The 14,865-nt window shown below is 47.7% G+C and overlaps 1 protein-coding gene across 1 annotated transcript in view; it reads right to left on the bottom strand.

Annotated features, from left to right (window-relative positions):
* DKK3 (dickkopf WNT signaling pathway inhibitor 3) overlaps positions 1–12,684 on the bottom strand; it is a 50,740-nt gene extending 38,056 nt beyond the window's left edge. Inside the window, exons 1-4 of the mRNA XM_043902925.1 lie at positions 12,519–12,684; positions 11,685–11,912; positions 4,774–4,911; positions 1,906–1,989 (exon numbers count right to left, since the gene is read on the bottom strand). Coding sequence (XP_043758860.1) covers positions 1,906–1,989; positions 4,774–4,911; positions 11,685–11,897 — 435 coding nt within the window. The 5' untranslated portion in view covers positions 11,898–11,912; positions 12,519–12,684. The remainder of the gene's footprint in view (positions 1–1,905; positions 1,990–4,773; positions 4,912–11,684; positions 11,913–12,518) is intronic.
* Positions 12,685–14,865: the final 2,181 nt, after the last annotated feature.

Below are 14,865 nucleotides of genomic sequence, written 5' to 3'. Positions count from 1 at the left end.
TCACACCATACATAAAAATAAACTCAAGATGGCTTAAGACTTAGACATAAGACACGACCATAAAATTCCTACAAGAGAATATAGGCAGAACATTCTCTGACATAAACTGTACCAATGTTTTCTTAGCTCAGTCTCCCAGGGCAATAGAAATAAAAGCAAAAATAAATAAGTGGGATTTAAACTTGCAAGCTTTTGCACAGCAAAGGAAACCATAAACAAAATGAAAAGACAACCTATGGACTAGGAGAAAATATTTGCCAACGATGTGATCAACAAAGGCTTACTTTTTAAAATTTACAAAAAGTTCACATAATTTAATAATAAAAAATAACTCAATCAAAAAACAGCAGAAGACCTAACTAGACATTTCTCCAAAGAAGATAAACAGATGGCCAAGAGGCACATGTTCAACATCACTAATTCTTAGAGAAATGCAAATCAAAGTTACAAGATACCACCCTCAGCCAAAAAAAGAATAAAATAATGCCATTTGCAGTAACATGGAGGCAACTAGAGATTATCATACTAAGGGGAGTTAGAAAGAGAAAGACAAATACCATATGATATCATTTATATGTGGAATCTAAAATATGATACAAATGAATTTATTTATAAAACAGAAACAGATTCACAGTCATAGAAAGGAGAAAGGGTGTGGGGAGGGATAAATTAGGAGTCTGGGGTCAGCAGATACAAACTATTATATAAAAAGACAAACAACAAGGTCCTACTGTATAATACAAGGAACTATATTCAATATCCTGTAATACACCTTAATGGAAAATAATATGAAAAAGAATACATATATATGTGCATATAACTGAATCACTTAGTTATATACCAGAAACGAACACAATATTGAAAATCAACTATACTTCAATAAAAATAAGTAAATAAAAATTTTTTTAAAAAAAGAACCCATTGACTACCAACCACAGTAACACCACTTCCCTAGTGGTTATGGGTACACTGCTTCTCTTCTTACGATAAGGTCACAAAGGGTCAGGTTAGATCCCTGATCCCCTCAGAAGGCTGGGGATACATTAGGCACTGCAGAGGGAGAAACGTGTGGTGGGAAGTTTGCATAAGGCTCCTGGGCACAGAGAGGCTGGCCACCTCCAGCCCCATAGAGGAGGCACTTCATACAATGGACTTGAATCACACGGCAGCCACTCCGTCTGCTCCTCACCAGGCCTCTGCATCTGAAACCAGCCACCTCTTTGTGAAGATAAGGTGCAGCGGAGTCACCTCTGGTCTGGAAGTCTGCAGACCAGTGACATCCTGGGTCACCCTCCAACCTGCGCCAGGCCTTCCTTCTGGGAAATGATGCCCCTCTCGTCATTCAGAATCTATAATTCTCTAAAAAAGCACCCCACCTCCGGACTAAGCAACAGGCTACTGAGTAGCAAGTGCAAGCATAAGGGGCCCAAGTGTGAAGCCTGGAGCAGAGGATGCCTTTCTCTTGGGCCACTGGGTTTCACTGGAAGTTTTCTTGCTCTCAAACTGCCAAGCCAGGTCTGGGATCAGAAAGGGTGTGGGTCTGGCCAGTGGCTTTGGGGGATTTTCAGGTTAGAGGCACCAGGTCTTGTTACCAGAAACCCCCAACCAATACACCCGACACTTCAGTGTTCCCCTTTCAAGGTCGAGAGCAGCCGTGCAAATGAAAACCGAATTTGCCACGTCCTGACATTTCTGAGACAAAGTGATAGAAGCAGAGCCTGTTACTGGACTGCATCTGTCTGGCCAGAAATGTAGGAATTGGGGAATCTAGGCAGATACAAGGCAGGAGAGGCGCACAGGAGCTCCCTCCTTTCTGCCCACGGTCTGAAGTCTGGGTCACTTTTGGCAGGTTTAGCAAGGGAATGTGTGCATCGGGATGTGAGTGCAAGGAAGACGACAACTCACGTGGCTCCTTTTGCCTTCTTCATCTCCCATCGACGTAATGACTGTCTCTGAAAAGACCATCTGTCCAGTCCGGTTGTTTGTGATCTACAGGAGAACAGGGACAGTGAATGTGAAACAGAAGGGATTCTGGACAAATCCCACAAGTTGTTGGTTTTTTGCTGCTTTCTATTTTCTGAAGCAGCAGCATCTGTCAAAGTAGACAGAATGCCCGCTCCTCCCTATGTCTCTGAACTCCACCAGCAGCATCAGAACAGTAATTAAGAGACAGAGCAGAGTCTACAGCATGGGGCTGCCAAGGGGAGGACTGAGGAAGTCTGTGTAAAGCACGCAAACGTTTAACACTAGCTATTTTTATCATTCTTGGGGCTTATTCAAGCTCCAAGTCAACTTTCTTTTCAACAACTACAGGCCTGGGTAGTGAAGGAAGCAGGTTTTAGCTAGAGCAGCCCCTTCCTGATTCTGGGGAACTGTTTTGTTTCCTCAAGAAAAGTGCTTAATTATGTGGCAGCCTTGATGGGAGGGGAAGTTGGGGGAGAATGGATACAGGTGCATGTAGCTGAGTCCCTCTGCTGTCCACCTGAATCTATCACAACATTGTTAACTGGCTATACTCCAGGACAAATAAAAAGTTTAAAAAAAAAAAAAAGAAGTGCTTAAGTATGCTGAGAGGAGGCCTGGCCCCCTATTCCTTTCGCTATTGTCTGCCTGGCTTCTGTAACCAGGAGTGGGCACCTCAAAGCTGAGCCTTAGAAGCCTGATTGGAAGCCTGATTGAAACTCAGGCCACTTGCCCCATCCAAGGCCAGGTCTAAGCCTCATGTTGGTGATAAAAGGACAGAGAGAACCTCAGGAGCTAGGGGATCGGTGTTCTTTGATCCCTGGCTCAGACACCAACAACCGTCTAGTATGTAACCTGGAACAAATCATTTCTGTTCTCTGATTCACAGTTTTCTCATTTCTAGGTCATCTTTAAAGTTCCTGCCAGCTCTAATATCACAGGCGTCTGCAGCCAAAACAAAGTGGAAACTCTTAGCCTAGTGTGCAACAGTGGATCAAATTCCAGTTCTAATTCCAGTTCTGGGGCATAAGGATCATGTCTTCACCAACATACTTTAAAATTTTTTATGTAAATAATTCCTCTCTCCAGCAAAGAAATGATGTCTTCTTCCTTTTATACCAGATTTTCACAAGATTAACCAATGCTATATATTTTTAAAATTATACAGTCCTGTATGTAAAGATCCAGGGACTTCTCTGAGGTTTGATTACACTAAGGTGCATTTTTGTATCCCTAGGAAGAGAAATACGTACAATGTTTTCCAAACATGTTTCACCACTGAGCTCTTCTTTTATAAAGCATCATGCAGGACAGGAGCTCCATGGAACCCACTCAAGAACTACTATACCATGCAGATGCCATAACTTCACCATAAGAACAATGGCAATATTAACAGTAAGAACAATTTGCTGCTGCATAATGCTTTACAGTTTACAACATCTCTCACACACTTTAACTCTTTTGGCCCCCACGACACCATAAGGTATTACAGATGCTGATTTTCCTATTTCCTAAACATGGTTAGTGAGGGTCACAAAGTTGAAAATCATACTTGTTACTGGCAGGACACATACTTGGGTATTCTGACATTCACAAGGAGCAAATTTAAGAAGCAGCCAAACCTATTGGCTACTTATTGTCAGAAAGGATGACTGAATATTGGTTCTGACAGGAATAAAATAATCACTTTTGGAGACAAAGACTGGAATTCTCCAGTCTTCAGATGAGCAATGCTAAAGGATTCTGTTTGGCAGGTGGCTCATTCATTTCTGTGGGGGGTGTGCTCTGGAGCTGGGGCTGTGATATGCAGTGGGACTAGAGCCACACAAAGGCTACTTTATAGTCAAGGCAATGGCCCATGAGAATTGACCCTTTAATCCGCTCTGGCACAGAAATGCTATTGTGTCAGCTCAGTCATTACCTGGACACTTGAACAAAAGCAAGGCTCTTTTGTGAGAATCTTCATGGCCTTGTGCATAGGCCTTGAGATGAGATCAGAGGTCAACTTTACGGCCTCTAACAATGACCCAACATCTGCACACCAGACTCTCTTTAAGAGGAAACAGGCCACATGATTTGATCTCAAAGTCCTACCAAAGTCACCCTGGAGACATCTCTTGCTGGGGGCAAGCGAAGGCCACCTTCCTTTGCAATGTTTTCTTCCTCAGGTCAGATTGAGAACAAACCTGCTCATTCCTCATGCAAGATTTTGGACCAAGAGACACTTAGACGTATGGTAGGTTGGAAAACAGGCCACTGTAAAATTTTGAATGGATAGCCAGCAAACAGATGAATGTTTCATCTTGTGGCAATAGAGGTTTTCCATTCTGAAGACTTGAGTATATCACATCTGAGCTCCTCCTAAGGAGATGGTGAAGATCTATTCAGCGCAACATGAACTCTATTTCAACTCCCTACTGAATCACAGATAAAAACCTGTGAGATAAATTCCTCAAATTCAATACTGGGAGAGTCTTTCTCTAAACACTTATTTGCTTCCTTTATTCAAGTAATAAAAATCCCTGAACATTCCTTTGCAATTGGACTGGCAGGAAGACTAGAGTTAAATTTATTGCTCCAATGCAAAAGCAATTTATGTTTTTGATACATATCTTTCCCCTTTAAATAATCTCCCTCACTCCCTCTGGCTTTTAACCTGTATTTTACCATCTTTATTGTGTATTTTTGACTTGTGTATCAGATATGTAAACATCTGCACACCAGACTCTTTGAAAGAGGACACAGGTCACAGCTTAATCCGCTGATGGGACTGGGCACTGAAAAAAGGAGGAAGTGCTGGCCACAACTTACCTTGTGAATTTCTCGGTGGACATGGATGGTATTATTTCCCACCTTGGTTTCTGTGTTGGTCTCGTTGTGGTAGCTGGGAGGTAAGTGTGCTAGGTTCACTTCCGATGATGTTTTAGCAGCAGCCTCTTCGGCTTCCATCTAATTAAATCAATGAATTTAATGAGCAATATTGCTTTCTCCTGATACATATCAGAGTCCATTAGAAAAAAGAACTACTTCTCTTTTCCTCTTCTGCAATAACAATGGTGCTGCTGATAAGTACCACTGAGAACTGAGCAGAACAAGACATTGTTCTAAATGTTTTCATATACTATCGTCTTACATCTCACAGTCTCCCTATGGGGTGGGTGTTAATGTCCCCATTTCACAAGTGGGGCAACTGAGGCTCAGGACGACTAGGTAACTTCCCAAGATTCCCAGGGAAGGGCAGCACTGGGATTTGAGAATGCCCCCATTGAGCAATCTTGACTCCTGAGAGATGCTCTTGGCGCCGCTCCCATCTCCCCATGTCCTAATCAGGAGGTCACTCACATGCAATTCCCTTACATTCCAGCAACCAACTCTTTCTCTGAGAGCATTCTCTGACTACAGAAGTGTGTTCCGTCTGGCACAGGCACCAAGTGTTAGGTAGTGAACACCCCAGGGACAACTCTCAATTTGAGAAGAACAGCCTGTGAGGGTGAGTTCCCCAGTGCCCTCTCCACCCAGGGGGACAGTTTCTCTCTCTCCAAGAACCTCAGAGAGATGGAACCCTAGTTGTCCCTAGAAGTCACCTGCTCATCAGCACAGCCTTTACTGCCTTCTTCCTTTTCCATCTCACTCCCCTACTTCCTCCTAGTGTTTCTGGGATCACATCACAAATAAATTACATGCACACTAATTCGCTTCAGTTGTGTGTGACTCTTTGCAACCCTACAAACTGTAGTCTGTCAGGCTCTTCTGTTCATGGGGAGTCTCCAAGCAAGAATACTGGAGTGGGTTGCCATGCCTGCCTTCAGAGGATCTTCCTGACCCAGGGATCAAACCCATGTCTCCTGTGGCTCCAGTACTGCAGGTGGATTCTTTACCACTGAGCCACTGGGGAAGCCCAGCAAATAAATTATTTGCTCCCAAATCCTTGTTGCAGGACTGAGTGGGGGTGGAGACCAACCTAGGACAGCCCCTTCCCCATGACTGGTAGGGTCACAGTTATGAGTCCTTCCCCATCCACCTTCTGAGTATGAGAGAGACCCCTGTAGAGGTTCAGATGACCCATTCCATGGTACACCCTTCTTCTGGCCCTTCTTACACAAGTGTTCTTTGCTAATGTCAGGTTTCTGAGGCCACTGTCCTCCAATCATGAGCCTCCATGGCATCTCTACCAGACACGTCAGCCAGATTGAATCTGTACCCACTTCCAGACCCAGACTTGATGAGTGGGCTGGTGACAACTGGACCAGTCACAGCTGATTGGACTCAAACAGAAGCCACATCATGGACTAGCTGAGCCAACCAGACACTCTCTCGAGGAATTTAAAATGAGAGACACAAAGAGAAGCTCTAACTGGTGGTTGGCAATTTTCCAACAGTGCAGCCTTGACTCTCGGCTATTTTTATTCCTTTAAATTAATCCTCAAAAAGGATTTTACTATTTAAAAAAAAGAAATCACTGTTCTCTATTCCCTTATATACTATAAGAGGTCCATCTTTTCCAATCTTTTCCAACCAGGTTTGCTGAGCTGGGTATACATGGGGGAAGAATTCCCATGTCTCAGTGGAACACAGAGACACTGCACTAGAACTAGAAGCGTGAAGAACATCTAGTCAGCATAAAGGCCCAGAAAACCAAACAAGGACTTGGTCAGCAGCCACTGTGCACTGTGTTCAACCATGAGACAACTCCTGACATGTCTGAAACCTGATCACTGCCTCCATGCCTGGGCAACAGCTATGTCTGAGCCATTGCTCAGTCCCTTCCATATCTCCTCGTGTAGTCACAGCAACTCTATGAGGAAGTATTATTCGCCTCATTTGCAGATGAAGAAAATGAGGTTGACGAAAGTGGAGGAATGTCTAAGGTCATCACATTCTTAGTAAGTGGCAAAACTTAGATTAGAACTCAGGTCGGTCTGACCCCAAATTATGTGTTTTTCCCAGTATAAGATTCTGCTTGTGCTTTTACTGGGGACACAGGGCATCTTCACACAAGCTAGTTTGAGGATGATTATGAAAGTCTCTAGAAGTCAGTCAGGTTCAAAGAAGAGAGGAAAAAGGCTTCTAGGGGGAGGGAAGCCATGATTAGGCTGGTCTCAAAGGACAGATATGAGCTGGATTGAGAAGAGCATGGAGGAGGCAAAATGGTGGCAGCCTGGATGAGAAAGGAGTGTCATAGGCTAGGGCAAGGGGTCCATGCTGGACCCCAAATGGATAAAATGATGACGAAGTAGGACAGATTGACAGATGGATCCCGGGTATAGTTCTAAAGCAGATGATGTTAGCCTAGTTCTCAACCAGAAGGGTACCTCAGAGTCATGCTCAATGCTTTAAAAAATATCTACATATCTAGAGCTGCCAAATTAAAATTTCTGGAGTGGGCACCCCACAAAACAATGAGTTTTCCAGATGATTCTGAGATATTCCCTCCCCTGTATTCACCCCCAGGTAAGAACCTCTGCACCAAGCAATGGGGAGCAGCAGCAAGCTCTGAAGACTAACTGGGACATAATACAGAATCGAGAGAAGGAAAAGAATGGAGTCAGAGAACTAGCTAGAAGCAGGCTGAGAGTCAGAAGTTATATCTGTGGAGGGGCCTTCTATTTGGAGGGGCCTCCAAATAAATCTAGAAGAACTCAGAAGCCTTTCTGAGAGCTCACCACTAGATTTGGCAAGAAGTTGCCCCCAGCAGCATCCGAAGGCAGCAAACTAGAAAGTACCCAGGTTCTGGAGTCAGGGAACATGGGGTTAAGTCCCAGCTCGGCCACAAAGCAGCCACGTGATCTTCGGCAAGATAACAAATGCTGGGGTGGCTAATATGTAACACCTTACAGAAAGACCCAAATGATCTTTTTGGTCAACCCAGTATCTCTAAACCTCAGCCTTCCTGTTTGTAAAATGGTGATGATTCTACTTTATTGGACAGATGTAAGAATTAAAGCTCATGAAATCTGAGAACTTGGTCCAGTATCTGCCATTGTGCAAAGGTATAATAAAGCAGTTTTAGAAGAAGCTAGTTTGCCAGGGGATGTCTGGGTAGGGGTGGAAAAGGCAGAAGTAGATAACATATGTTGGAAGGGTTTGCTAATAAAATAGAGGAGAAACGGATGAGGTTAAGAGAGGAGACTCAAGACAAAGAAAAAGCCTTTTTAAATTTGTTTTAAGGGAGAGATCCTGGGCTGTTTAGTGATAGAAAAGGAACAGCTGGGAAAGAATAGGAGTCTGGGGATGCTAGAGGGACTAAATCCAGAAGGAGAACAGAACATTAGTGCTTTTACAATTCCTATAGGAATCAGACTCCTTCAGTCTGGCTTACATATAATTGACAAGGTACCAAATTTAGAATTTGCTCTGGGCTGAGCAGATAGTCTTTATATAAAGCCATTTCCCCCTCAACCAGTGGTTATTCCAACAGAATGAGCTAAAGCTCTTTCATGGCACCACAAACTAAAAGTACAGCTTACAATGGAAATTTCAACCACAACTATTACGGCTGCTAGCAAGAGAAACTTAAGCCTGAAGCAACAGGACTTGTTTCATAGAGGAGGAATGTGAATACTATTTAACATGGCACTCACAATTTGTTAACTCTGTGTTTGTTAAAGGAACAGAGTAAGAAAAACTGGAGAGAGAAATTCAGTTGGCATTCTTCCTAGGAATAATGAGTTGATAAGAACATTCTATTGTAAAATATGCCAATTATAGATGTGGTAATGGAGGGGTGGGGAGTGGCTTTATCCTCAAAATATGTTTATCAGTAACAAACAGCCCAGACTGAACCATTTGAAGATTTGCTTCCTCTCATTAATGACCCTATAACCAGAGTTAACTTTTTTCCCTTAAGAGAAATCAGCAGCTTGAGTCAGCTGGAATATTTTAAATGTCAGGAAGTTACTTGAAAGCGGATTCATGATGCAACTATGTAAACAATTAATGCATCTGGCCGCAGGTCCTTTTCTGTTCTTCACTGGGACAGTAAGTAAATAGCAATTATCTTGTGTTTATGAGATTTAAGGGGCTTTCTGGCAATCTCTTTTAAAAAATTAATACTAACAGCCATAATGCATTGTGATTCTATTATATATCAGACACTGGTGGTTCCTTTGTTATCATCCATACTAGTGCTATTAATAGATGATAATGAGTATGTTTGTCTGTGTGTTAAGTCACTTCAGTCGTGTCCAACTCTGCCACCCTATGTGCTATAGCCCACACCAGGCTCCTCTGTCCATGGGATACTCCAGGCAAGAATACCAGAGTGGGTTGCCATACCCTTCTCCAGAGGATCTTCCTGACCTAGGGATCGAACATGGGTCTCATGTTTCCTCCACTGGCAAGCAAGTTCTTTTCCATTAGTGCCAGTGAGAGCCATTATTTATTGAGAATCAACAATTTCTCATAGTCCTTACAACAGCGACAAGAGGGGGCAACTTATATTGCACCAATTTTACTTAACCCCATTTTATTTTTTGGCCACTGCGTGCCTTGTGGGATCTTAGTTCCCCAATCAGGGATTGAACCCAGGGTCACAGCAGTGAAAGTGCTGAGTCCTAACCACTAGACCACCAGAGAAGTCCCTACTTAACCCCATTTTTGACAACCAGATCGCATGCTTTACTTACATCCTTTCATTTAACTTTCCCCGTTACCCCAGAGGTGGACACTTCCTCCACTTTGGAGCCTGGATCCCATCACTCGTACGTGGCAGAGCTGGGATGAGATAAGAAAGGTTGACTCCCACTGAGTCGGGGGGGCGTGGCAGCCAATGTCTCCCTGGGTAGCAGACCGCAGAACTCAGGCAGAGCCACATCTGGAGCAGGAAGGCTGGGGCCCAAGCAAAGGCAAAGTGGCCAACTCCCATGGAGTGAGCACCAGTACCCTGGACTGCTGGGCCCCGAACTGCTCTGATCAATGAAGAGACTGAACGGGCCCTGCTGCTCCCTCGGCCCCCTCACCAGGAGCTACCAGCAGAGGACCATGCTGTGTGGTCAAGTTCACACTTGAATAAAAATGGGGAGGTGACCTGATGAGTCTCAATGGGAAGCCGTGGGCAGGAGGGAAAGTCCTAGAACCCAGCGAAGGGAAGCGGATGACCTGCTCTGGAACCAAGGATGATGTGTTCAGTTTAATCAGTGAAGGTGCAGAGTTAAAATTCACTGGGGCCTGTCTGACATCCCTGCCCCTTTCATTGTTCCGTGTCAGGATTCTCTTGCTTTCACAGGAAACAAAGTCCACATTTGGAATCTGGCCTGTCCAGTGGATGTTCAGGTACAGCTACCCAAGCAACCACCTTCCAACCCAGCATCTCCTTCACCAGGGTCCAGGGTCCAACAGGTCGACTGTTGTGGGAAGGAAGGGGAATGATCCCCAGACTAAGCAGGTGTGGGAGGAGAAAGCCATCTCACCTAGTAGATCAGAGCCAGCTTTGGAGGCTTTGCCCAAATGCAGTGTGGAGAAGCAGAAACATGGAGGCACCTAACCTACCAGCCTAGACATCTGATTTCTCACTGACTCCTTCCCTGGGATGGCTGGCTTCTCTCCAAAGGCAGGCTGCAGCCAGAGTCAGGCCCAAAGGGGCCACGCCCACCCACCCCAGGCAGCATGGCCACCCGGCTGGGAGAGCTGGACCACTTGCACCTTCTCTCCAGGCAACCCTGGCAATGCTTGTGTGCTGACCACAGCGGATGCCATCCACAGTGTTTGGATCTGGGAGGCAATGGAAGCAAGAAACAGGCAAAGTTTTCCCAAGATGTCTGGTATCTGATAACTAACAGCTGCTATATATGCACATCTTTTGCACTCCAGGTGCCACACATATCACAGATTTAATTCTAGTGGAAAACTCAGGTAAAGGATGTTAAGGGATTTGGCCAATGCCACCCTAATGTGAATGGCAGAGGAGGGCCCTGAGCCCAGGATTGACTCCAAAGCACCCTTGGAATCACAGTGGGGGGTGGCCTTTCACTTTGCCCCTGCTCCACTCACTCACCACTCATTGACACTGAGGGAGACTCCCAGGTTCCTTCTTTGCCCCACATGGCATTTGGGGAAGCCCAGACAGATTACCAGCACAGCTCAAGGCTTTCTGCCCCCATACGGAGAAGGGGACGACAGAGGATGAGATGGTTGGGTAGCATCACCCACTCGATGGACATGAGTTTGAGCAAGCTCCAGGAGTTGGTGACAGGCAGGGGAGCCTGGCATGCTGCAGTCTATGGGGTCACAAAGAGTCGGACATGACTGAGCGACTGAACTGAATGGCACCCTAATTGTCTCTTGGGAAGATGGCACAAGCTCAAAGCCCAACAGACAAGCTAGGACTTGAGATACCTGGAGCCTCCTCTGCAAAATCACAGTGCTGGAATGTCAGGGGCCTTGCAAGCATCCGCTTAAAAGAGGATGAGGCCAACTGCACACCTGAAATTAATTGTCAGGTGATGCCGGCAGCCTGCAGGCAGGTGGTGGCCCCAGTTGTCCATGGGTGGATCCAGCCGGTGTCTCTGGGTGGACAGCCTCAGATCCAGAGCATTTGGCAGGAACCAGGTGGGATCTGGGATCACTCCCGCACTGCCTCCAGATAACTCGAAATCTGCTGCCGGCTGTGCCCAGCCCCTTAGCGGACCCGAGGACCCTGGCCAGACGTTGGGGCACTGCTTCGCCAGCCCCCACTATCACCTGCCTCGCGCTTCCCGGAGCGCAGGCCCCTCGGGCGCACCCACCTCCTCCACCGCGCTGCGCAGTTTGTACTGCGTGTCCTCCATCAGCTCCTCAACCTCGCGGAACATCTCGTTGAGAGTGGCCTCCTCCTGCGGGTAGTTGAGAGCCGGGCCGGGCTCGATCGGGGCCGAGGTCACCGTCGGAGCCGGCGCGGGGGCCGTGGGGACCGCCGCCGCCAGCAGCAGGCAGAGCAGGGTGCCCCCGAGCCGCCGCATCTCCGCCGCCGCCGCCTGCGCGTCCCAGAATGCGGTCAGAGGCGCGCCGACCACCCGCTCGCCCGCGCCGCCGCCCCGCCCCGCCCCGCCGCCTCCGGCTCTCACAGCCTGGCCCGCCCCCGGCGCCCCGCTTCCCCGCACCCACCCCCAGAAAGGAGGAAACCGAGTCTCCGGAGGACGCAACATCCCCAGACCGGGAAGCCCTCCCCCACCCCCACCCCAGCCCCGCGCCCGGATCCTCTCCGTACCCCCCCCCCCCCATAGTGGAGCACAAGCCGCGCTCTGCTACGGCCCCCCGGGATAGCTCCCTCCTGCGAGCAACAGAACCCAGGCGCCCCTACGCTTACACCTATCTCCCCCCAGGGCCCTGCCCCGCCCTGCACGCTCCCTGACCCCTCCTGGGTCCCGGGTTTGAGCCCCGTTCCGTTCTCCACCAGATCAGAGCGCCGTCCTGCTGCCGCGACCCTACTCCCGCCCCTATTCGATCCCCCATCTTGAGTGGTCAGAGAACTGGTCAACACCCCCACCCCCGGGGCTGGAACCAAATCCGACGCCCCCGTCCTCCTCCACCCACCCCGGAGGGACCGAGCTGAGCCACCCCCTTCCCCGCCCTTCACGCACCCCAACTGGACCGAGCTGCGCTCCGGTTTGGACCTGCCAGGCCTCGCCGGGGTCTGCCTGGAGGCTGCGGAGCGAGAGCTGCTTGGTGGGCGGACCGCCGGCGCTAGGAGCTCGGCAGGGATGCGGCAGCGCTGGTACCCCGGCGAGCCCGCAGCGCTCGCCCCGCCCGCCCCGCCCCTAGGGAGGGGCTGCTGCCCAGCCCGCCGCCATTGGCCGGCCCGGGCGCCGGCGACCTCCCACCCCAGGCCGGCCTCCTCTGCCACCGCCCCTGGCCCTGCGGGAAGCTGACCCCTTCTCTGCTTCCCGTTGCCGCGCGGCTTCCCAGGGCGGCATTGTCATCTCTGGCCCAGATTCTTGCCACACTTTCCATGAGGTGTTCTTTCTGTGTCCAACCCTCGCCACCTTTCCTTTTCCAGGCTAGTCTGTACCTGGAAGGCTGGCACTCAAGGCCCATCACAAACTACTGGTCATAGTCTCTCTGCCATGGCTGACTCCTCCTCCAGCCAAGAAAACCCACCTGTAGCTCCCGCAATAGGTCCTAGGTCCTGAGAACGTCAGCAGGCTCTGCTGAGGCCGTTGAGGGAGGCAGAGTGGTTTAAGACTAGACTCTGCAGTCAGGCTCCGTGGTATCAACCCCAGCTCTGCTCCTTAGGAACTTTAAGGATCTGACCAAGATATCAGACTTGTCTCTCCCCAGTTAGCCCAAATGTAAAATGGAGGTTGGAGTATGACAATTAAAAAAAAAAAATGTTGCTTACCATCTGGTTCTATAAGAATGAAGTCGCTAGCCCCTGAAGCTGCTGACCTTCAGCATACCCTGAAAGGAGTCCAGGGCAGAGATGGCGGCTGAGGCATTCTGTGCTCTGGGAAAATGGCAGAACAGGCGTTCAGATAGTTAAGATATTTTCAGGAGGGAGATTTATGAACCTGAACTCTTGCATCATCCCATTCTTAGAAAAACACTAAAACTACTAAGTAACATATGTGTTCCTCATGACTAGCAGCCACGTTTTATTGAGATGTGGGCTTGGTTGCACTTATCCCCTTTGCCAGAATCATGGATGCTGACTTTTCCCCCCTCCACCTTACCTCTTTGGAGCAGTTCCACAGAGCTTTCTGAGAGCTCATGGCTGTCTCATGGGCTGTCATCCTCAGTAAGTCCGCAAGGAAAACGGAAACTCACAGCTCTCCTGTTGTTATTCTGAATTCAGTTGACAAGTAGTAAGGGTACCTTGTCGGTAACAAGAATAAAACAGGGAAGTGGGGTATAAAGCTCAGTTTATTGTAATGAGAACAGAACTTGGTCTATTCACAGTATTCTCCTTAGTGCCCAGAACAGAGAGCACTCACATAATTTTTGGAAAATACCTGTATTTTATTTGCCAAACTGCCGCCTGTTTCTTCCTGTTACCCCTTCTGTCTGGACAGCCTTCCCTTCTCCCCTCAGCCAGACTAACTCCATCCCATATTTCAAGACTCGGAGCCTCTTGTTTCCTGGCCCGACTCCATCTCATTTCTCCTCTAGGACCCTCCCCTCCCCTCCACCCATGTCCTTCCCCATGAAGCCCTGACTTGCCATGGTCTATAGGTCTGGTCACTGGCCCAGGAGCTGCTAGGAGGCAGGAACCAATTTTCTCACCTTTGTGTCACTGGGGCTTCAGTTATATTCCATATTTGGTCACCAAGAAATGGACGGACTGGTCATTTTATCAGCTACTATTGATATATCAATATAAGCAATAACACTACTGAGAACTTGCTATGTGCCAGCAATAAGTATCAACTCATTTAATTCTCAAACAATCTCTGAGGTTGGTACTACTACTTTTATTCCATCTCACAAATAAGGAAACTTTCCTAAGGTCATGTAGCTCATATGTAATTGATTGAACTGGGATTTGAACACAAGAATCTGGCTCCAGAGCCTTCACCCTTCATTGCCAAACTCCTCTCCTATAAACTTGGTCAGGACCTATGAGAGGACTTGGGAGCATGAGATAAGCAATTTCTGCAGGTGACCACTTAGAACACATGTATTTAGAGGAGACAATTCAGGATATGCCACCCCAAAATATGCCACTTTGGCACATTGACTATTTTGAATGGAAGGTGCTTGAGAAACAGCAGATGCACCTGCCCTTTTCTACCTAAAAATAGGCCATAAAATTTCTCGGGAGAGAGAGATGCCCTCCATGTACCAGGGAGAGAACATCCTTATCACCAGAGAGGAAGTCAATGCCAAAATGGATCTGTACAGACACACTTACTAAAATAACCCTTATCTTAGATTTGCCCCGTATCGCTCCCAGTCACTTCCCCACAATTCACTGTCCCTAACCCAATGCCC

This window comes from Cervus elaphus, chromosome 1, assembly GCF_910594005.1.
Source record: "Cervus elaphus chromosome 1, mCerEla1.1, whole genome shotgun sequence".
In the NCBI taxonomy this organism is placed as follows: Eukaryota; Metazoa; Chordata; class Mammalia; order Artiodactyla; family Cervidae; genus Cervus; species Cervus elaphus.
This window is presented reverse-complemented; position numbering and strand designations above follow the sequence as displayed.